The sequence below is a fragment of the Melitaea cinxia genome, chromosome 1, assembly GCF_905220565.1.
Source record: "Melitaea cinxia chromosome 1, ilMelCinx1.1, whole genome shotgun sequence".
In the NCBI taxonomy this organism is placed as follows: domain Eukaryota; kingdom Metazoa; phylum Arthropoda; class Insecta; order Lepidoptera; family Nymphalidae; genus Melitaea; species Melitaea cinxia.
Window position 1 is genome coordinate 10,515,818 of NC_059394.1, and position 24,921 is coordinate 10,540,738.

General features: G+C 34.0%; 2 protein-coding genes across 2 annotated transcripts; both read left to right on the forward strand.

The window, feature by feature from the left end:
- The first annotated feature begins 3,285 nt into the window (after positions 1 to 3,285).
- LOC123653533 lies at positions 3,286 to 6,849 on the forward strand. Its single transcript, XM_045589526.1, has 4 exons — positions 3,286 to 4,321; positions 5,233 to 5,433; positions 5,604 to 5,723; positions 6,539 to 6,849. Exons 1-4 carry the CDS (start codon positions 3,286 to 3,288, stop codon positions 6,766 to 6,768), a joined length of 1,587 nt encoding a protein of 528 aa, XP_045445482.1. The 3' UTR covers positions 6,769 to 6,849.
- A 2,402-nt stretch (positions 6,850 to 9,251) lies between these two features.
- LOC123656684 (serrate RNA effector molecule homolog) lies at positions 9,252 to 24,746 on the forward strand. The gene is given in 16 exon segments (XM_045592344.1): positions 9,252 to 9,391; positions 10,843 to 11,094; positions 11,425 to 11,610; positions 12,578 to 12,644; positions 12,832 to 13,021; positions 13,198 to 13,290; positions 13,469 to 13,639; positions 14,087 to 14,400; positions 15,495 to 15,635; positions 16,614 to 16,802; positions 17,323 to 17,607; positions 17,796 to 17,909; positions 17,995 to 18,138; positions 18,841 to 18,965; positions 19,478 to 19,573; positions 24,495 to 24,746. Coding segments are annotated over 16 exon segments (2,586 nt in total). The 3' UTR covers positions 24,574 to 24,746.
- Positions 24,747 to 24,921: the final 175 nt, after the last annotated feature.

Genomic DNA, 24,921 nt, shown 5'->3' on the forward strand with positions numbered 1-24,921 from the left:
TTAACTTAATAAAATCGATTAAATGGAGCGGTGGAAAAAGTTTTTGTCATGGACATTTTGTACAGGATAATCCATTTAAGGCTTTTAGGTTTTAAAGAGTGGAGTTAGGCTTTAAAGAGTGGAATTATTATGCAAAAATGTGTGCGTTTAGGTTTTTTTGATAGCTAAATAGTTTGCTTATACATTTTTCAACGAATTTATATTACTACTTAATTAAAAATTTATTTTTTATATTACAGAAAATTGTATTGATAAAAATTTTAAATCGATGATTACAATATTCTAATAAAAATTGCCAACCTATTTATTACAAATTTTAACGAGACGAAACTTTAAGAAAACATTGAATTGGTAAAACTCATTCCTATACTATTAATAATTCAGTCAATTTGTACTCTAAAGGGTCACTAGTGGGAAAGTTTTGGGGTAGTTCGGTTTTATTTCGTTTTATATGTATTTTAGGGTGCTGAATCATTGACGCAACATTGAAAAAATTGCAAAACAGCAAAAAAAACTGCCTTTTTTTAAAGTATCAAATTTTAGTAAAAGTTTTTCTACTGAAAATAATGTACTTAAAATTTCCTACAAGTATCACTCCTTAGTTTTTTACAGACCAACCGTTCGGTTTCATAAGCAAGTTGATAATTGGCAATTTTCAGCGGTCTCTGCAAAACCCGCTTTTTATATTCCAAAACATTATTTTTTTATTACAATGCTGTTATTTGATACATTTTTCCTAGTTTACTGCAAAAGTAATTAAAAGGAAAAAACGGTTTGAAATTATTAAAATTCAGTATCAAAAAAGGTAGGACTCTAACAAAATAAAACTTAAATAATCGTTACTTATGATCATATATTAATAATATTACGAATTATAAGTATTATAACATGCAAAAATTATATGAAACGTTGCCTTTTGTTTTCTTTTGCCGGTCCTGGGTGAGGTTCCTAAGTCCAATTAGACCATACCACTTCTGCATTGTTTAATCATACGAAACTGAAATTTCTTAATGTCTCAATTTTTTTCAATGATGCGTCACGAAATTTTGTCCGCAAAGCTCAGATACTGATTTAGCGCCCTAAAATACACATAATATGAAAGAAATCAGAACTACCCCAAAGCTTTCCTAGCGAAACACAATTTAACTGAAATATAAATACAACATAGGAAAAACAACAAACAAAATTTGCATCAAGAATACTTTTCTATTTATTTTTAAATTTGTGTCTGCATGTGTTAATCTAGATTTTAACTATCCACACACTGCACATCCATTGTAAAAAATCCAGTTGTTTTAATGTAACATAATGATTCGTCACAAATATGCATGATCTTTTTGTAGTATTTTTATATTAATGTAATCGAAAACCAATGTTTTTTATTAAGAAAATAAAAAAGGAACATCACATTTTTGCAAATTTTATAACTTATATATTATTTTAATATTGTCATATTTTGACCCATTTATGACATCTTTGGGAGTTTTTATAGGCACTTCTTTATATATGTGCATTTGCATGAAGAAGGGGTGAGGGAACAGATGTTCGTTCAGTTGCTGACTGTTACTCTTGGGCGAGCACGGGAAGGCTGAGCGGACCATACGCTATAAACCCTATTATTTTTCTTTTTCTAACTTGCGATGTTTTATATTTACGTCTCTCTTACTTATCGGTTACGGTACTCAGGGTGGTGTTGGTACAAAGTTGTTTAGACGTTGTCAGCGGCAACGGTAGTCCGATACATGGCACACCGCTATTCAGCTCTTGAACGTGGTAAAAGTTTTTTTCCTCTAAACACGTTTATGTAAGTTAATAAATGTTAATTTTGGGATTTCAAATACTTTCATCCATCAACAGTTAAGTAAGTTTAAAACTATTATCGATTTTATTTCCGTTTTAATTTTGCATATAAAATTTTGAAAAATTTAATTTTAACGACCTGAAAAGGTTATCAGTGTCATAGCATTGCACTGAGGCCTTACAACATTTTTATCTTAGTTATTGCATAAAAAAAGATGAGGAAAATATAAAAAAGTATCAACAATTTAAAAACATCGCTTTAAATTAGCGTTTGTTATATAATACCAATATCATAGGCAATGTAATTGTAATTGTAAATGTGGCTACGGCACTAAAGAATTTAGCCACCCCCTCTCTTCCCGTGGGTGTCGTAAGAGGCGACTAAGGGATAACAAGGTTCCACAACCACCTTGGAACTTAAGAAGCCGACCGATGGCGGGATAACCATCCAACTGCTGGCTTTGAAATACACAGGCCGAAGACGGGCAGCAGCGTCTTCGGTGTGAAAAAGCCAGTACTGCGGTCACCAACCCGCCTGCCCAGCGTGGTGACTATGGGCAAAACACATGAGTTCACATTATTTTTGGTGTAAACTTGTGGAGGCCTATGTCCAGCAGTGGACTGTATAGGCTGTAATAATAAAAATAATAAAAGGCAATGTAATTATTATTTTTGTATTATAGTAATGTTTTTGATGTAAACATAATTATCTTAACATTTAGTAGTACAGTTAAATTGAAATCAGTGTTAAAATATTTGTAGTTTATAATAATGTGAAATTGAATGTGCAGTGCCTACCTACACAACAAAAAACAAATTATGCAAATATTAAGATATTTAATAACCACTTAATATTTATTTACTATTACTATTACTATCTATATTATGCTAAATACATTTTTTTTCAGTTTATATTTGTTAAAATTTAATAAGTAGGTACGTATTTGTCATTGCTATATAAATAACGAAGTATTAGTATATAATTAAAAATATCAATAGTAAAATATAATTTATGTATACATTAGGGACTCAAAATTAATTATAAGTTCTAACGATAAAGTATCACTTAAAGACTTATGAATACGCATTTAATTGAAATTGTGAAGATCAAATTACAAAAAGTGGACACGCAAAGTGAAATGGTCGTTTACCTCTACGATAGCGAGCATCGAGTAATTTTGTACTAAATTTATTTTATTGTAGAGTTATTAGGTGTAGATATTATTGGCAGATTTTAGTAAAATTACTTTTATATATTTTAATATAAATCAGTACCATTTTTAATAATTAACAGGAAGAGTATTATTATTTTAAGCTAGAAAGCACATTACATTAAATCATACTAATCTATTGTCAGCATCTTACATTAAATCTGTTTTAAAAACTTATATAACAATCTAAAAGGTAATATAACTTATTAATTGTTTTTACAGACGATTTTATGTGAAAAATAATTAGAAAAATGGTGCGCTTTATAAGAAAATCATGACATTATCAAGTAACTTTGGTGATAGCACGCAATCAAGTTGCGATTTTGACGAAACTTCTAACTGGAACACACTCTACTGTTCACATCTTTGGTCAAATAGTAATCTAAGACAAGCTATTATAAATGCACCTTTTAAGGATAATAGACTTACAAAATATTGTTATACTTGTAGAGGCAAGATAAGAAGTTACGGTATTACACCCCCTAAAAATATTTTCTTACCGAACGATTATTCTACACCAAAATCAAATTCACAACAAACAAAGTCTGAAATTCTGACAAGCAATAGCTACTTAGAACAATCTAATAATTTAGGTGATTACTCTAACAAAGAGGTCTTAACTAATGATTTATGCATAAACAACGATGAGTTCACACAGCATATTCCGACTATATCCAGACATATCGATACCAGTTTCCGTTACAAATATACAAGTCCTCAACATTACACGTGTACAAATTTAAATCAAAGAAGACTGAGAAAGAGCCTAAAAGGTATTGGATGTGTTGTTAACTGGTCATTAATTGAAGGTTCAAAAAAAAGGCGGACTCAAATTCAAGCCTGCTCAATTAGTGTGATGATTATAGCAATAATAATAATAAGTTTGGTGTTAGTGAACTTTACTACCCTTAATTTTAATCAAGTAAGGAATGATACCAGTACAATTACAGTGCCAACAGAGAGTATAGTTACTAATGAAACTTCGTCAGCAGTCATAAATTTTTATACAAATCTGCTGACACCCAACAACACGGAATATGTCAAAGAGAATCACACGACTATAATACCTTTATTGTCAACTACGACAAATAATTCTCCAATACATAATATTATTTTAAAAATACGAAAAAATATTAAAACATATCCTAAGGACGACCACAAGAAACTAGGAAAAAATAATCTTAGTCAGATTGTAATGGAAAACACAACAAATAAATTTTGTTCGTGCCAAACAGATGAAATTTGTATGTTAGACGAGATTAGTGGAACGTCGATTTGCAAACAGGCTATCGACGTAGATGATCCTACAGGTATTTATTATTTTTTAGTATTATTTAAGAAGAACATTTATTCTGTTTTAATTCTTTCAAATTTTATAATGATGAAGTTACTCCAACGGTTGTTAACCGACTTCCAAAAAAGGAGGAGGTTCTCAATTCGACTGTATTTTTTTTTAATGTATGTTACTTCAGAACTTTTGATGGGTGGAGCGATTTCGACAAATTTTTCATTTGGTCGAAAGGTGGTGTGTGTCATTTGGTCCCATTTAAATTTATTTGAGATCTAACAACTGCTTTTCGAGTTATATCTAATAATGCGTTTTTACTTGACGCTTTTTTCGTCGACCTACGTTGTATTATACCCCATAACTTTCTACTGGATGTACCGATTTTGATAATTCTTTTTTTGTTGGAAAGGGGATATCCCTAGTTTGGTACCATGATAAGAAAACTAGGATCTGATGATGGAATCCTAGAGAAATCGAGGGAAACTCTCGAAAAACCGCAATAACTTTTAACGGTTACATATAAATTTTATCGAGATCTGATAACTACTTTTTGAGTAATCTTTGGAAACGCGTATTTACTTGACTATTTTTTCGTCGATTTACGTTGTATTACTCGTCGATGTAATTGAAGTAGGTTTTTTTTTTCATTTGCGAGCAAACACAATTATTGTCTAAAGTTTGATGTCTGCTCATGAGTAACTAATATTAATGTAATGGGTTAAACAGTTTGTCGGAGTACAGGCATTAGTGTTCATATTATTGTACTTCCATAACCCTAGAGACAGGATTATTATCCTATTGGTTGCTGCTAATGAGAATTGTTTATTTAAATTTTAATCGTCAAGCGTAAGAAAATTGTGTGTTAAATTAATAATTCCAGAAATATCCTTTATCTTTAAAGGAATATTGTTATTTTTTATTTTATAATTGTAGGTTGTGGTGGGCTATGTGCAATGGAAACAGAAGCTTGCCAACTCGTCGATAAAAGTCGTGGAGTACGCGTCTGTCGATTGCTAACTCAAGTATCATGTTCATCTCATGATTGGCGTTGTCGAAATGGTTTTTGCGTACCCTCCGAAGCACGTTGCGATGGATTTATACAATGCTATGATCGTTCTGACGAAATGCATTGTGGTAAGTACCTACTTTAAAAAAAAAAAACAAAATACAATGTTTATGCTGTCTTAAATAGATCTAAGGAGACTGTCGGGTATAAACAATGCAATATTATATTAACTATTTATGTTATTTACTTTTACGATTATAATTTTACTTTTTGTCGTAATAAAGCGTTTTTTTTTCAGAATGTGATTTAACAAAACAATTCCGGTGTGGAAATTCTATATCATGTTTCCCGAAAAAAAATTTGTGTGATGGAGTTATTGATTGTTGGGACGGTTACGATGAACTCAATTGCACCATGGGTACGAGGTTTAACCTTTATTTACCTATCTTTTTTTTATTATTAAGTTGAAGTTCGTCTTTTAAATATCAAAAGTGGCATAATAGACTCAAACAAGGAGGCACATAAACCACAGTTAAATTTCGAATGATCCAAAAGCGTGAATAAAACGTTCATTGGTATTACCTGCCCTCATTTAATATATTCAGAAATTGTCAAATAAGTGCTTTAAAAGGTCAGCGCTGTAACAGACGGATAGTCATACAAGAATGGTTAAACGCTAGGACAGAAATGTAACGATATTTATTAAAAATATTTTATGCTGCGAAATAATGGTCTGGTCTTCAAACTTTACCTACATTTTAGTTATCTACTAGTTGTTCAGGCAAGCGATTTTGTTCTGTTCCTTGTTCCCTACATTGTTTGTATTTTTTATCGTTAAATAATAATATGCGTATAATATATTTTGTAGTGTTTTCTAATGTTTACGCGAATTTTACTCATTTAATGAAACAACTTTTTTTGGATTTTATCGTGGTTTATTAACTTTTGATTCCCGACGTTTCGGATACTTTACAGCAAACATGGTCACGGGAGGACTTTTGTAGTATATAATATAATTATAAATGTTAAATTAATTGTGAATTATTGTTATACCGTTCAGTAGCCAACAAAACTGGGTTACGAATGTAGTCGCTCACATAACGGGATTTCTTATTTGTTATTTCCTATGTATAACTAATTGAAAAGAAATATACTTATGTATATTTCTTTTCAAGGCAATAATTAATAATGATCTATTATAGTAGATAAGTAATAATTTCTTTTTAATTTTAGAGTGTCCGGAAGATCAATTTACGTGTACAGACGGGCAGTGTATAATGTCTTCGAGATTTTGTGACGGATTAGCAGACTGTGCTGATGGAAGTGACGAGCCTCAGGGTTGCGATATCGCATGTAGGACCCATGAAATGCAATGTAAGAACCGACGCTGTGTAACACTTGGAGCTAAGTGCGATGGACGCGATGATTGTGGTGATTTTAGTGACGAAACACATTGCTCTTGATACTTTTTCTTTCAAAGAAATTAATCATATTTATTAAATTTTTATATTTAAATAAAAAGCAATAAAGATAAGTTTTGATAATGATTGGTTTTATTGTACAACCTTTTTTTATTTTCAACTAGCTGTGCCTATGACTTCGTTCGCGTGGAATCTAACAAAAAAGTTATTGTTCAATTCGCGGAGTTATAAAATAAATAAAATTCTAAAATAAAATTAGCCTAAGTTATTCCTTATTATATCAGCTATCTGGCAGTGAAAGTCCCGTGAAAATCGATCAGCCGTTTCAGAAATTAACCAGCACAAACAGACAGACAGACAGACCGACAAAAATTGTAAAAAATGTTATTTTGGTATATGTACCGCGTATATATTCATATACATTTATTAAAAAGCGGTTATTTTAATATTACAAACAGATACTTCAATTTTATTTATTTCTATAGATTCAAAGTTGAACTTTTTATATAGATACGAATTTGCTAAAAATCTTTCTTCTATGTATCTTCTTTCTATTTCTAATTGTCATACTTAATTACTAGATGTGATAAGTGAAAGGAATATTTTCCTATGTATCTAAGTCATCATAATCATCATCATTTCAGCCTATTGCAGTCCACTGCTCGACATAGGCCTCCACAAGTTCAGGCCAAAAATGGCGTGAACTCATATATATTGCCCATAGTCACCACGCTGGGCAGGCGGGTTGGTGACCGCAGGGCTGGCTTTGTCGCAGCGAAGACGCTGCTGCCCGTCTTTGATCTGTGTATTTCAAAGCCAGCAGTTAGATGGTTATCTCGCCATCAGTCGGCTTTATAAGTTTCAAGGTGGTAGTGGAGCTTTGTTATTCCTTAGTTGCCTCTTACGATACCCACTGGAAGAGAGGGGGTGGCTATATTCTTTTATGCTGTAGCCACACAGCTTGTATTTTTTTTTTATACCACTAGTTCGGCAAACAAGCGTACGGCTCACCTGATGGTAAGAGATTACCATAGCTTATAGACGCCTGCAACACCAGAAGCATTGCAAGCGCGTTGCTGACCCAATTCCCTATCCCAGGAGCCCCCCAGGAGCTCTGGTCACCTTAATCACCAACAGGAACACAACACTGCTTGAAAACAGTATTATTTAGTTTTGATCTTCTGTAAGGTCGAGGTACTAATTAAGTCGGGCTGCTCCATATTTTGAGCAGGAAATTCCTGCTGTGCCCTACCTCAGTTATCACCTGCATCACCAAAAGTATAAGGTTGAGGTCCTTCAGCAGACGTGCGGCTTCAACTTTTGAGCAGGGTATCTCTTGCTGTTCCCTAACTCAATAAAATTATTCTAAAAATAATCGTAATAGAGATTATACTTATCGCAGTCCACTGCTGGACATAGATCCCCAAAGCAGCGCCATAATACACGGTTTTTCGTAGTCCTTATCCAGCCAGCCTTTACCGGCAGTCTTATATAGATCGTTGGTAGTTGCACTCCGCGTTTGCCAATATGCAGGGTCCACACTAGCCGATCGTCGGTTTTGCGTTACACGTAACCAGCCTACTGCCACTTCACTTGCTTTGTCGGCTACTTTTATTCTCTCTTGATTAGTCTAATTTCTGATTCTATCTTTGACAGAGACCCCAAATATAGTCCGCTCCATAGCACGTTAAGTTGCTTTAAGCTTATGGACTACTCCCTTCGTTATAGTGTCCATGTCTCAACACTGAATGTCAATTTTTGCAGTGAAGACTTGGCAAAGTTAGTCAAAGTCCACCCAGCCCAAACGGATTCTCCAATCAGCTACCTTCTCGAAATGAAGAAGGGTTCTGTCAATAGATACCTGTATTGGTATGACCTTTATGTTAAAATTACTTTCGTTTTGTCCTAATTCATACGGAGACCGTACGATTATTTTCGTAATATTTTCTATTTTTTGAAATTTATGTGAGATTTTTGATTATCTTCCCCTCAGTTTAAATGGGATTTGGTGAGATTTCATTGGACTCCTCCCTCCATTCTGAGCTCACGTAATTAATATTATAATTTATTTAATTTAATTTATATAATGTAATTGTTACTAACCCTCTTTTTGTTTTATTTTATTTTAAGTGTATTTGTTACTAACACATAATTTAATTTAATTTAATTTTAAATATGGATTTATTTCTGAAATAAATGATTATTATTATTATTATGCCCCCGCACCGGAGGGTGTCCATGAGGATTTTCGCCACGCTAAAAAAAAATAATTATAAAAAAAGTTAAGCTACTAGGCTACTAGCAGGATACAACAAGTTCACCGTCCCAAGCCAGAGCCAAGACCATAGATTATACACTTATATACTGTAGTCATGCCTACTGCCAAATATTTATAATACTCTATGGTCTGCAGTCGCGACGGGTCATCGTTCTCGAAACTTTACAACTTTACAATAAAGTACAAATATTTGATTATAGTTTTTTTTATAGAATTTTTAAGGTAACCTTTTATCAATTAAACAGTAATGGCTGATAGTGATGATGAATATGATCGCAAGAGACGCGATAAATTTCGTGGCGAGAGAGGAACCGCTGAAGGAAGTAGCTACAGAAGTAGTGATAGGCGGGAAGAGAGGAGTAGAGGTCGAGAGGAATGGTCTGAAAGGTAGGTTATTGTTTTTAATGGAAAATATTTATTCAATAACCAGTTAATATTATTCATGCATCCACTTGACGTATTGTTGACGTACGACCTTTTTCAGATCCCATCCTCAACCCATTGAAACTTCTAAATTTCCTATCCCAGCCCATAAAAACACGAAACGATGCTCATTCGCTTTTAAGTTAAGGTATTTGATTAACTTATAGATAATATGAATTTAATAACATATGTGCTTAAAATACAACAAATTACGTGTAATAACCTAAAGTACTGAGGAAAATATTTAATCTAGAACAAGTTATCCAAATAGTATTACACAATAATTATACACTAGTTTCCGCCCCCGGTTTCACTCGCTTTCATTACACGATTTTGGCTGTCTGGGTAAAGCTTTAGATTAGGTAAAACCGAATTTCGGGACCGTGGGGGGAAGGGGGCGAGAGGGTGGGGAACGCTACCCCTGGTATCACTGTCACACCTCAGAACCCCATGGTTATGGAGATATCCATGGTTAAAGTTTTGAGGTTAGAAGAAGAATTTCGAAAGTTAGAGGAACGCTTGGCTCCAGCACTGCGGGAAGTGCAGCCCTTCCGCCCTTGCGTGCGAAAGCACGCTCACTCATGCTCCGTTCCGCAGCGGAGGCTGGTCGCCTTCGGCGACCAGGCTCAGCCGCTCCTCTACGCATTCGTTCGCGCGCTTTCGCACGGCGGGCGAGGGCTGCCCTCCCTCCGCGCCTCCGCGGCACAAAAAAAACACTCTAGGGGTAGGACAGACCAAGACCACGTGGACAGTGGGGTGCTCCGATTCGATTTTGGGTATTTTTCGAATTTCTAAACCTATATTCTAGCACGCAATGTTACTAATTTTATTAGAATATTATGTCTGACGCGTTATTTTGTTTAAAAGTGTCGATTTGTCACACAATGCAAACAGTACGAGCTCAAAGGTATTATAATAGCTTTAAATTCTTCTTCTAACCTCAAAACTTTAACCACGGATATCTCCATAACCATGGGGTTTTGAGGTGTGACAGTGTTACCTTGTATAGATTCCCCTACACCCTCCACCCTCCACCCTCCACACCCAAAAACCCCATAATTCGGTTTTACCTAGTCTAGATCTTAGCGGGCTGTCTGTTTCCAGTTTATAAAATATAGCAAATATATCTCAGTAATAACATAGCATTCTTTAGGTGAAAGAATTTAAAGAATTTTAGAAAAAGAAAAAAAAAAACGATACTATAGATGTAGATGTTACAATTTTTTTTGATCTGTCCATGTCTGTTCAAAGTTCCGTGTGTGTTTTAAGTTTTTTGTTCAAAGTTATACATTAAAAATATTTTCAAAGTAGGACCAGATTTATTATTATCAGCTGTTTTTATTTCAAGGAATGTCTAATGTACTTTTTCATTTTTATTAATGATGAATTTATATATGTAATTTTGTGTGTCAAAGGTCTCGCGGAGGTCGTTCTGCTCCGGATTATCGAGAGTATCGTGGTGGAGCTAGTGCAAGCAGAGGATACTCTCCGGTAAGAGGTGAAGGACCTCCGAGTAAACGTATCAGGCCTGACTGGCCTGTAGACGATAGGCGATATGGAGGGATGCCACATGACTCGTATGGCTCTTATGGATGGGCGCATGACCATTTTGGTCCTCATCCAGCACATCAAGGATACGGACAACCCATGCCACCGGTACCAGCAAGGTAAAATTATTTTTTCGTGTATGGATTAGGTTATTATAGTTTAATTCATTAACATGATTATAGTTAAATATAAATTAACAAATTATTTTTAAAAATCAAAAACATTTACAATTGTTATATAATTATCATATAATTGAGATAACATATCCAAATTATCAAAAGATTTGTAAATGATCTAAGAGTAATCATTAGTAATATGAAGTCTCGTTTTATTTATTTATGAAAATTAGATAATAATTAAATACAAAATAAAAACATTTATGATGATGTTATTTTTTTTTGTTTCTTTAAAAAACAGCTTTATCCTTATGTACATTGATCATTATATAGGGATGCAGTGCTGCCAATGGGGCCTACTGATGGTCCTCCCACAATGATGACCTTCAAGACTTTTTTGGCAGCTCAGGATGATTCAATAACAGAAGATGAAGCCATAAAGAAATACAATGAGTACAAGCTGGAGTTCAGAAGGCAGCAGCTAAATGAATTTTTTGTTGCTCATAAGGAAGAAGAATGGTAAGTTATATGCATTTATTACATTTTTCTTGTACAAAGAGTAAATCTGTTAATGTAAGTTTTGAAATACAATTAAAATAAATAACAATATATAAAAAAAGATTATATATATAGAGATATTCAAAAATGTTTAAAAAAAGATTGTCATTAATGCGTTTAAAGGATAAAGCAATCAATTATGATTGTAGTTAATACATTTAAGAGGTGGATCAAATGTATTATTTTTAACATAAAGACAATTTGCTCATAATTAAAAGATTCTATGCCATAGACGAAAATCAGTGAGTTACATTATTATACACTTAAAAAAAAACTGAGATTGAATAGTTTATAGGCTATGCTTAGAATCTTTTAAATATACAAATTTTAATAGAAAACTTTTTTCCCTACAGTCTACAGCGTATGGAATTGCTGGACACCGTTAAGAAAATTATTCAAACTTTATGCAAATGTTAAATAATTGTGCGTAGCTAGTTATTTCGCGTTGACCCGTAGCGCGCAATGCTATGGGTTTCGTTACTGTTAGGGGTAGGGTTTTATTATGCCACAAATATGGTGCAGGTGAGACTATGAAGCTTTTTAAATATTTCATAAACAATTTTGTATTATTGTACCAACTTTAACAGGTTAAATTACTCAGGTATGATAGACCAAATTCTTAATCATCTGACATCTATTTCAATGACGTCAAACATAATGACACTTTCTTATTTAACATGCATTGTGAAAAGATCACAAGATAAAATGTATTAACAAGTAAAAATATTCGATTTCGTGACAAAAGAGGTACAGTATCACTGCAATATTGTGACAAAAATAATGAGGTATCATAATTTTGATAAAATCCTTTATTCTTAAGTTTACAGACATTTAACATTTCAATGGAATTTGGTCTACTTACATGGATAATGTCTTACATTGTACTTTATTCTTTGATAAAACTTTAGCAAAATTGTTTGTTACTTAGGTTCAAGATAAAATATCATCCAGAGGAATCAGTGAAGCGCAAAGAAGAACAACTGGCTGCATTAAAAGTAGGTTTATTTTCTATTACTATTTATTTTAATTTTAAAATTATTTATTTGATATAATAATTATATAAAATTAGAAACTCTTTAATGTTCTTTTGTTGTCACTATGCTGTTGTATAGCCAAGATATTTACAACCTACTGTGTATTATGACTTTGTGTAAAACAAATTTCTTATCTTTACATTTCCAGAATCGGCTTAATGTTTTTCTCGAGCTACTAGAGCAAGGTGAACTTGACAAAGTAACAGTGGACGTGGACAAATCTGACAAGCTTATAAGATTACTTGATACTGTTGTGATTAAGTTAGAAGGTGGAACAGAGGAAGACCTTAAAGCTCTTGACAACCCCGCACCAGCTGAAAATAATAATGATAAACTAGGTAAGATTATTTATTTTTTTATTGTTCCTGCATGTATTATTAATTGTGCATGTATAACAATAATACAAATTTATATGATGGACATATTGTTGTTCTTTTTTTTTCTAACAATATGTACCTATGTGAAAATAAACAGTATTGTCAATTTTTATTACAATAGTTTATTTTAATTTCAGATAAAAATGATGACAAAGCAGTTGTGATTGATGTTGACGAAATAAAAGTTAAGGACGAAAAGGATAACCAAGGGAAAGACAAGGTAAAATTCAGTTTGTATTAATGTTAGTCGTTAAGTATGTTTTTGTAACTTTGTAACTTCTTTTACATTGGAAACCTTAATTATAATTACTATAGAAATATATATGCAACAAAATGTAACGCTGATTTATAGCAATAATGTAAAACATATAAATTTGAATGAAATGTGATTAGTGCATTAATTAATAGTCATAAAATTTTCATAGGAGCAAAAATCAGATTCGTCGAAACCAACTGCACCTCTGACTATGGAGATTGATCCCCATCTCCGGCAACTGCAAGAACAGGCTAAACTGTTCTCTCGTTACAACTCTGCCCCAGGAACTGAACCTGATCAAGAAGTACAGGAGAAAGAACCCCGTAAGTAATTTGAAGTCTGGAATAGTACAAATATGCATAACTATAAATAAGATGTATTAGAAATTTTAAATTAGATGCTATTACTAGCTTTGTATCTTAGTATTCTTTGTATTCTTGCTTGATAGGATAGATATTTTTTTGTCATATAAATATGTTCAGTATTTTATTAATGGGTTTACTACACATATGCCTTGATTTAAAATTGTCACAAACTGCATTAATTATAATTCATTTGTTTATATTGATCTGTAGTCACCTACCTTATACTTTACTTTCGTTCATATATATTACAATTTATAAACCTATGTAGTTTTATGTTGGCTAGCTGTTAACTCTATTGTATAAAATGAATAAAATAAGAAAAAAGTTAAAAGGTACATAATTACGTCTAGTTTATCAAGCTAATATTAAATTGTATAATTTGTAAAATAATGATTTTGATAACAGCACCACCTGGATCGTCATCAAGCTCTTCGTCCTCGAGTTCCTCGTCATCAAGCTCGGAGGACGAAGGTGAATCCACCAGTCGACGCAAATCAAAGTCGAAATCCAAGTCTCCAGAAAAATCTCCTAAACAAAAGGAACGCTCTAAGTCACCAGTCAAGAAGATCGATGATAAGGACAAAGATGATAGCAATGACAAATCTGAAACTGCTAATGATGTTGTTGTTGAGAAAAAGGAATCCAGAGCTCTACATAAGACAACATCGATCTTCTTGAGGAATTTAGCACCCACAATTACAAAAGCTGAAGTTGAAGCTGTAAGTGTTGGAATTGATATTCGGATTAAATCTAAATAAACTTATTATATATTTAACTTTACTAATGGTCGCCCAGTGGTCGAACTTCAACCATAATTAATTTAAATTATAAGTTTGAATAATATTAAAGTTCTGTGGTTAAACACTATACTTCTATATTAAGTTGAGTATCATGGTAATGCGTGTAATGTTTTTTTTATCGTGTAATGACTTTTTTATGCAAAACAAAAAAGAAAAAAAATTGCATTCTGCACTCTTCTATATAAACTACAAGTTGCGAATTTTCATACTCCTCCGTCCGTGCAATTTTCGTAAAAAGGGGTACAAAGTTCTTGCTTCATATATAGATTAATAAGTAATAAATGTGACGACGTGTTGGAGCAACGGACAAAGCCCTGGTTTTCGGCTGTTGCGCGACAAGTAATAAATGACAAACATACATTGTTACTACATAAAGAAAATATTCATCACTTGAACCTATCGTCCACTGCTGGACATAAGCCTCCACAAGTTCATACCAAAAATGGCGTGAACTCATGTGTGTTGCCCATAGTCACTACGCTTGGCAGGCGGGTTGGTGACCGCAGGACTGGCTTTGTCGCACTGGCCTGTGTATTTCAAAGCCAGCAGTTGGATGGTTATCCCTCCATGGGGCTTTTTAAGTTCCAAGGTGGTAGTGGGACTGTGTTATCCCTTAGTCGCCTTTTACAACACCCACGCGAAGAGAGGGGGTGGCTACATTCTTTACTGCCGTAACCACACCGCATAATGTTATACGACGCCTAGTTTTTTACTTTGTGAACTGTCTTTTGATTGATTACATTTTTTAACACTCAATTTCTTGACACCTCGTTATAATTCTCAGTACGTGTATAAAATATATAAATATCGATTATTTTTAGGTGGTGGTAATTTTCGTTAACTTCCGTTTTTTAACAATTACAAAGGTTTTAACCCTCTTAATCAGAGTAAATGCTAAGATATATGTTGTGGAAAAATAATTACAATTTTCTTAAATGTGTCATCACATGACAAAAGAACATTTAGACTATAATTTAAAAAAAAAAATGTAATACAATAAATAATTTGTCCAGATGTGCAAGCGTTATGGTGGATTCCTTCGTGTAGCGTTAGCGGACCCGCTGCCTGAGCGGCGCTGGTTCCGGCGCGGCTGGGTCACCTTCCGCCGCGAGGTCAACATTAAAGACATCTGCTGGAACCTCAATAATATACGGGTAAGATAGATTGAATCGTATTTTGATAGTGTCACTGAATGTTTTTTTTTTTAATATTTTTTGGCCATACATAAACACAATAAATGTGTAGCCACTATTTTCGTTTTTACTTTTTAGATTTGTGGAATAGCATATTTCATGATTAAGCAAATTTGAAACTGATTTAAATTTTGTTTTTATTATTGAAGTAAATCCGTAAAATTTTTACATTAATTTTGTAAGAAAAATTGTTTATCCAAATAAAAAATATACTAATAACTTAGAAAGTAATGGTCAAATTTCGTTCAAAGGGTTTAGCTGGATAAAGTCAGTGTCAGTGGCCCTAGAAAGATATTTTGAAAGTTACTTGTCGGGCAATACCGCTCTGGTGTAGTGGTGCGAAAACACCGACGGTTTGTGGATTCGATTTCTCCCGAGGTGGATATTTGTGTTTGTACAAATATGTCTTTCCAGTTTGGATGTCTGTCCTTGTGAGTCTTACCCACTGTGCCTCAGAGAACACGTTAAGCCGTTGGTCACGGTTGTTATCATAAATACCTGACAGCGATTGTTACTTATATATATGTAGGGAACATATCTGCTAATCCGTATTGAAGCAGCGTGGTGGATTTAGCTCCAATCCTTCTACATGGAGAAAGAGGCCTATGCCCAGCAGTGGGATGTTACAGGATGGATGCATACAGTATAGCAACATTGGCGAAATACAAACTTACCCGGATGCTGCAGGGTAGGGGGCCGCTGAACCTACTTTATCCAGCTGGACCCTTTAATTGGATTACACGATAAGAATTAAATTTCGAATAAAAATGGTAGGCCCAATAAAAACCTACGAGGTAGCACGCTAAAAAAAATTGCTCTTATTGAGCATATTCTTTTTTTTTGGAGTGTATTTAAAAAGTACGACGCTATACTTTATTTAAAACAACGATTACCATATCAAATAAAAGAAAGTAGTAAATAAAAGTAATTGGTAAACAGCTGCGCGAGTGCGAGCTGGGCGCGATCGTGAACCGCGACCTGCAGCGCCGCATCCGGCCCGTGTCGGGCGTGACGCTGGAGCGCGCCGTGCTGCGCGCCGACGCGCGCCTCGCCGCGCGCCTGGCGCACCACCTCGACACGCGCACGCGCCTGTGGGCCGCGCCCGGCCCGCCCGCCGACACCGAGCGCGCCGACGAGGTCAGTACCCGGCATACAGTAGCACACGGCACGCCTATGGGGAGCGTGTCCGGCGTGACGCTGGAGCGCGCCGTGCCAGACCGACAGCTTAGCACGATCGTCGATTCGAGGAAGCTTTTTATGATTATTTTTTACAAAAATTACATACAGTATCGTATTATTTGTATCTACGTGTGTATAAATTATTATGTATTTATTTATATATTGTATAATTATGTATTTATATTATATTTTTATTATCTATATGTTTAGATTGTACACGCTAATTTTGCCCTAAAATGCTAATTCTTCCTGTAGCAGGACTACTGGAAGAGATTTCATCATGGGATAAGTAGTGCCTTTGTACCAGCATTGTTTATAAGAGCTATTTCCTTTTGCTTTCCTAGTGTACATAAATTGTTAAATAAATAAATAAATAAATACACCTTAATTATTTATTATTTGCAAATTTCAGCATTACTAAAATAAAACAATAAAAAAAACCAATTATTATAACAAAACTTCTTTGCAGAACTTTAGCCTGAATTCCAAAAATCCCGTACTTCACAAAATTACGGAACACTTGATAGAGGAAGCATCTACCGAGGAGGAAGAGTTGCTCGGTTTAGAAGCATCGTCAGAGACCACACAGGATCAACCTGATCCAGAATTGATTCGAGTATTGGACCGTTTGGTGCTGTACTTGCGCATCGTGCACTCTGTAGACTATTACAATCACTGCGAGTACCCGTATGAAGACGAAATGCCAAACCGTTGTGGTATTATGCATGCACGGTCTGGACCACCTGCAAATAAGGTTCGATTTTATTTATTTTCTTAGTCAGAAAAAAAACGTATTATAATAGAAATAATTTATATATTGCAATAGATTTTTATACTGTCAATTATACATGTAATGGATCTAACTAAGACAATATTATAATAAAATAGCTTATAATATTATTAGTATTTATTAACAATTGCAAATAAATGTCAATATCACAGCCAACTCAGCAAGAAATTCAAGATTACATAAAGACTTTTGAAGGAAAGATGTCTGCTTTCCTTCAAGATATTAAACCGCTTAGTGAAGAAGAACTGCAAAAGCTAGGAATAAAGGTAAGAAAGGTTTTAGTAGTTTTGGTAAATTATATGGTAGTTTGTAACAAAGATTTTTATAATTGTTTATATTTTATTTTAACAGGATCCAGATGCAGAGGTTGAAAAATTCATCCAAGCTAATACACAAGAGCTTTGTAAAGATAAATGGTTGTGTCCACTCAGTGGAAAGAAATTCAAAGGTCCAGATTTCATTAGAAAACATATTTTCAACAAACACGCTGAAAAGGTATGAAAATTACGTTAGATTTTTATAATTTTGTAGCACTCTAATATCTAAAAATGATACTAAATTTAGAACGAATAGTGTATAAGTTATACTGCCAGTGCATATATTGTTATTTATTTAGATGTGAAATAACAAGTGGTAAATTTTACAAACCTACTTTGTTGCAATTTTGTATTTCACTTAATGTAATAAAAAGTAGGAGGGTTCAACGGTTGTTTGTAAAAGCTATTCTTGGCACATGCTGGCTTAAATTAACAAGATTTTAATAGGTGGATTGGATAGGAAGGTTATATAATTGTGTTTGCTCGCAAACGAAAAAATCGACTTCAATTACATCCACAAGTAATAAAACGTAAGTAGACAAAAAACAAAAAATATACAAACGCACTTGTCGTCACTACGATTTTCGAGGGTTTCCACGATTTCTCTGGGATTCCGTCATCAGTTCCTGGTTTCCTTATTATGGGACCACCCTTGGGATATCTCCTTTCCAACAAAAAAAGAATTATCAAAACAGGTTCATAAACGAGGAAGTTTTTTATCCCCGAACATACATAAAAAAGTATATAAATATTTATTTATTTTTGGTTGAATTGAGTATCCTCCTCCTTTTTTGAAGTCGGTTAAAAAATAAACTAAAACATGAAAAAGCCGCGCGAGTTACCTGTCCTTATAGCTATAATAAATTGCGCGCCGCCGCAGGTGGACGAGGTGCGACACGAGGTGGCGTACTTCAACGCGTACGTGCGCGACGTGCGGCGCCCGCAGCAGCCCGAGCCGCCCGCGCGCGCCGCGCCGCCCGCCGCGCACGCGCCGCCGCCGCACCCGTGCGTACACTGACGCACACACGCGCACACAAGCACACACGCACGCCCGAGCGGCCTGAGTCGCCCGCGTGCGTGGACTGCGTGTCCATATACACGCGCCTACACAGCACGTGTATAATACCACAATACCACGCACTACCACACATTTTCACTCACCACTACTTAACGACCACGTTCGCAAAAAACAAGCGTAAAGTACAAGCAAACAAACACATATACATGCACACATGCACGCGCACATATTGTCACGCACAAGGAACACACGCATATAAAACTTAATCCGTGTTCAAACTAAAATAATTTTATGATACAGTCTTTTTAAAAATATTTTATTAAATAATAAAAAGATCATAATACGTTATATATATTTGGCGCTTTTAGATGATCATAGACAAAACTGGTATTAATTTTTCGAAATAAATTGGCCTCATCTCTAATATTGCCATATATTTTCAAATACCAAACGTAAAGTTGGTATTCCCGATATTCATACAGTAGTGTGTTGTCCGCAGGTACGGCGGGTCGGGCGGCGGCCGCGGCTGGGGCTGGGGCGCCTGGGCGCCTCCGCAGCCCTACGCTCCGAGACACCCGCGCTTCTCACGCCCCAGGTAAGGACACTGCTAATACCTTACTATGTGACAAATATTTTGAGGTGTAAACACTCTAATGGAGTGTTTACGCTTACGTAATATCCCACTGCTTGGCATAAGCCTCTTTCCCCATGTAGGAGAAAGTTCTCATTCCACCACGCTACTCCAAATGCGCAATTCGATCGCTATCCGGTATACATGATAACAATCGAGACCGACAGGTTAACGTGCTCTCTGAGGCACGGTGAAGAGACCCACAAGGACGAACAACCACACCGGAAATAACTCCTCCTCCGGAAATGACTCCAAGCGGGAATTGAACCCGCGACCGTCGGTGTTTAGACGCCACCGACACGGCACACGCACCATTACACCATAGCGGTTGCTGGATAGGATGGAGTGCTGTCTCTACATAAAGTCTCATCTCAGAGTCCGTTTCCTACCTAGATTAGCGATAACGTCTAGAATAGACGATTGTGTTTCTTACTTTTAATATAACTAGATTTAGTTTATACTGAAATTGGTAGAGCTGAAATAAAATAAAAATATATATAGAGCTGACTGAAATCAGTAGAAACTATATTTTGAATTGCTGGTGTAACCACACAATCCTATGCTTTTCTACTTTTTCGCTTCTCCAAACAGTATCACTTGTAAAGTAAGTCGGTCAAATGCGAATTAGACTTGCACTCAAAGATGTCTGTACCATACAATATCTAATATTACACAATTTTTTTATCAAACAAAAAATCTTATTTACTAAATTATTACCACGAGTGTGTAAGATACTTTTAATTTTTAACTTCTTTAGTCGTCTTTAGTCTTCTTTTTCTTCGTCCAGTTATATCGGCCATAGTAAAAACCTTTACAAGTATTCGAAACGGATACTGCTACAGATGGAAATTTATAATAGAACCACCAATTTATAACTACTCGCATAGGTACTGTTCAATATGGTACTTGTATGAAAGTATAATTCGAATTTGACCACTATTTCCAAGGTTATTTGTATCTTGAAGTTAAAATTATCAATCAGACCCTTATTCTATATGACATTATAAGACAACATTTATTCTACTTAGGGCCGGTTTCAACAGTTGTGGATAACTTTATCCATATATACTTATATCTGCAAATAAATTACGAATAGACTAACAGCAGGATGTAGAGTAAGCCATTAGAACCCGTATCTTCTCACTTAAATAAACAACAATTTTAGGTTTTTATTGGTGAAAATTGTGAAAGACATATCTTATAAAGTCATAAACATCTGGAATCTGGTGGTAAAAAATAATATATCATAAATTTTTATTGGTTGGACACCATCACCCGTTAAATTGCATTATCTACAACCAGTGAATCAGGTCCGTAATATGATATTGTATTAAATAGAAGATGTGTACGGATTACTGAAGTTGCTTAAGCGAATACGAATTAAATTAGCTTAATAGTCTTCCTAAATACATTGTCATCACGTTATGTCATAACGAACAAGGGTCTCCAAGGTTAAAGTGTAAGTTTATTTCAAAGCACTAGTAAATAAATGATTAAAATTTACTAACGAAGATTTCATACGTGTTTCATAGGTTTAAGTGTTAACTTCTAAATTCAATGCTTCTGGCTACAGAATAAAACGAAGTTTATAATTTACTAATTTAACTGTTACTATGATTTGAAATAAATTTACACTTAAGTTCTCAATTTTCGCTTGAAGTGCTTGCCTGACATTTGCGTACTGTTATTTTATTTATTTATTTTTTTATTATATATTTAAAGCGTCTTACAGAAAAGAATAATATTTCTTTTCAGCTTTGGTATATATGCAATATATTGCTATATTCTATGTTTGTTTTAGAGATTATCAAAAACAATTGTGCCGACGTTTTTAAACTATGATAATTAAGGAAGTGAATAATAATAATTGATTTACTAATAAAAAAATATAAAATCTATATAAATAAAAATGAATGTTGCTAAGCGCATAACTCGAGAATGGCTCGACAAATTCGGCTAATTTATTTTTTTGTATGTTCATTAAGGCCCACGGAAGGTTTTATTACAAAATAATATATATTTTTAATATTAACTTTTAACAGAATGAAGTCTGTCCGGGCAGCTAAATATAAATATTAGTACATTTTGTAAATAAAGTAAGTCATTTAAGTCCAACACATATTGTCTACTATTTATTGCATACTATCTAAGGGATGAATGACTTGTAACACATTAATAAAACTTATTTAATTAAATTGCAAATGACGAATATGCCAATTAAAAAGTAATAAAAATTAACGTCTAGAGAAATCGCGGGTAAAAATGTATTTATGCAAAAAGTAGTATTATTAATACGAAATAATTTTATTAAAATTTTAAATACACACAAATAAATATTTAGACACAAGCGCTTACATCCTACACGATCACAAGTGTTATATTAGCGTTAGGATGAATGATTTGGAATACCCAAGTAGATTTGTTTCGGTTTTTTTTCCTGAGATTATTATAAATAATATCCCACTACTGGGCATAGGCCTCTTTCCCCATGTAGGAGAAGGATCAGAGCTTAATCGGTGGAGTCTGCTCCATTGCGGGTTGGCGGAGATGTTCCCTGCTATGAGTAAGGATCGCTATCAGGTGTACATGATAACAACCAGGACCAATGGCTTAACGTGCTCTCCGAGGCACGATGGGGAGACCCACAAGGACTGCACAAACACCCAGACCACGCCAAACACCTGTATGCCCAATACAAATGTTTGTCATGTGCGGGGATCGAACTCGCAACCGCCAGCGCAACAGGTACAATCCATGGCTGTGACCGTTGCAATTAAATACCATACTTTAACTACTCGTATTTCATTACAAAAATATGAAAAAAAATAATGAGTTTTTGCGTTTATTCATTTTTTTAAAATTATTTTACATACATAATGATTACGATTTTTTTAATAAAAAGATGTTATGACTTGATTTTTTTCCTAAGATTCATAGAATCCTTTTATGTATCAAAAGGACAATCCCTATTCGAACTTTTATGACTGTACGACTAGAATGTGGTTTATTCAAGATAATTTGTTGAGTGGTATAAGTTAAGCTGCCAAGTATGCAGAATGACGCATGCATTTGTACATTTACTCATTGGTAAATGCGACAGACAATGATAGAATGTTAATATTGCAAGTTCTACTTCTTCTAGATATGATTACACTTAAATGTTTATATTTCACTAACGTTACTAAATTATAATTGTGTTTGCTGGCAAACGAAAAAAAAAACCGACTTTAATTACATCGACTAGTACTACGACCTACGACATAAGTAGACGAAAAAAATTAACAAACGAACTAGTCGCCACTATAATTTTCGAATTTTCCCCTCGATTTCTCGGGGATGCCATCACCAGATCCACCACCGCACTTGGGATATCTCCTTTCCAACAACACGACCACACACACACGACACACGACCATATATATGGTCGAATTGAATAACTTCCTTCTTTTTTGAAGTCGGTTAAAAGTGATATAGTATCTTTATTATTTACGCATCATACAAACACATTTAAGTACCAAAAAAATTGCTACATAAAAAAATATTGCTAAAATATTTTTTGAAAAAAAAACATATGTTCAGAAGTAGACTTATTACGACATCATTGTTTTTACATATATACCAAGGATGGTAACCCTAGGAATATCTCCTTTCCAGCAAAAAAATCATTAAAATCGGTTTATAAACGACAGTTGTTCGCGAACACAAAAATATATATAGGTATATACGGTCGAATTGAGAAACTTCCTCCTTTTTTAAAGTTGGCTAATATGCAAACCTTGTATCTAAACTAGGTATAGTAAACTCAGAATTATTAATTTCTTTTATGAAAATTGCATGTATTTTGAGGGTGTCTTTATTATATGGAAAATATGGCGAATTTTTTCTCATTTATCACCATCATTATGAGAGATGAGAATGTAAGTAAGTAAAAAATCGAATACCTACATAATTCGTGTGACAAATATTTTGTTGATAAGAGTTGTTATTATTACCAACATATTTTAATTTTATATTACCGTTTTATTTACTTATCTAGAGCGACACGTAACATTTACTAACTCCACACCTAACTCGCAGTTGCCAGGCCCACCCAACTCTCGTGACCCGCTTTAAACTAACTCATACATATTTTGTGTTGCATGACCTTAACATTTACTTCATCAGACGTATTGTTTGTGTTTTATTAATTTTATTGCTTTTGCTTCAATGGTGAAGGTTTATAATAGAAATAATAATATAATAACTATGTAGTATTATGTGTTAACATGTTTTTCAAAAGATTTTTTTTTGAGTAAAAGAATAACATTTGCAGGGAAAACGTGGATCGCTCCCGGCCTATAATTGCTTACAACGATCTCGACTTCCCGGATAGCGGTGACATATTCTAAGTTGTACTGTGACGCTATGAAAAATGTTTCTATTGTAAAACAGTTGTAATATAAATCATTCGGACGTAATAATTAACTTACGTTACAGTTTAATGGGGTCTTTACAACATTGTAAGAAAATAAACCAATGTAATTTATCGGGGAAAATTTTATATTAAGACGAATTTTGATTAAATAAAACAAGAATTGTAAATTTTATTTTTTCAAATTGTATTCCCTTTTTTATTTTATTTTTATTTTGATGACAGATGTAATATTATATTACTAAGATATAAAAATATCATTAAATTTTAAGAATAAAGAATTAATTACATTGATGTATCAAATATTTTATAAATAAAGTGTCCGAAAACGAAAAATCGATTTTCCTTTTTTCCTCATAGAAGAAGCACCCTACAAACAATTTCCCGGGAAGCTGAGATTATATAAAATATTCAAATATGCGTTCTGTGGCAGTTTTGAAGCGTCGCCACTAACGTGGGTGTTGATTGTTAAAGGGGCGGCGGCGCTGAGTTCCGTCCAGTCATACACTACCGCGACTTGGACGCCCCGAGAGAACCCGACGAGTTTATTTAAAGTGCAAGTGCTCCTTACCAATGAAGTGTACTTATATTGTCGTAGTAAACTGTACATTTTGGTACTTTGCTTTGTTTTCACACTAATCTGTTTAGGTTCAGAGCAAACTAGCGACCTAGCTAGAATATTATATTTTTTAAAAGTTTTGAGGAATAAAGATTTATGACTATAAATGCTGTTTAAATTTGTACTCACAGCGGCGTAATACTTAAAAACGTTTTTCCCTTTTGATAAAAACATGCATGCCTAAAAATGATACTATGTACACCTTTAAATAACAAACGATTTCACCGTGACTTTGGTGTAAAATAAACTTAAAATACCTTCGAATTGTATTTACAAGCTAGT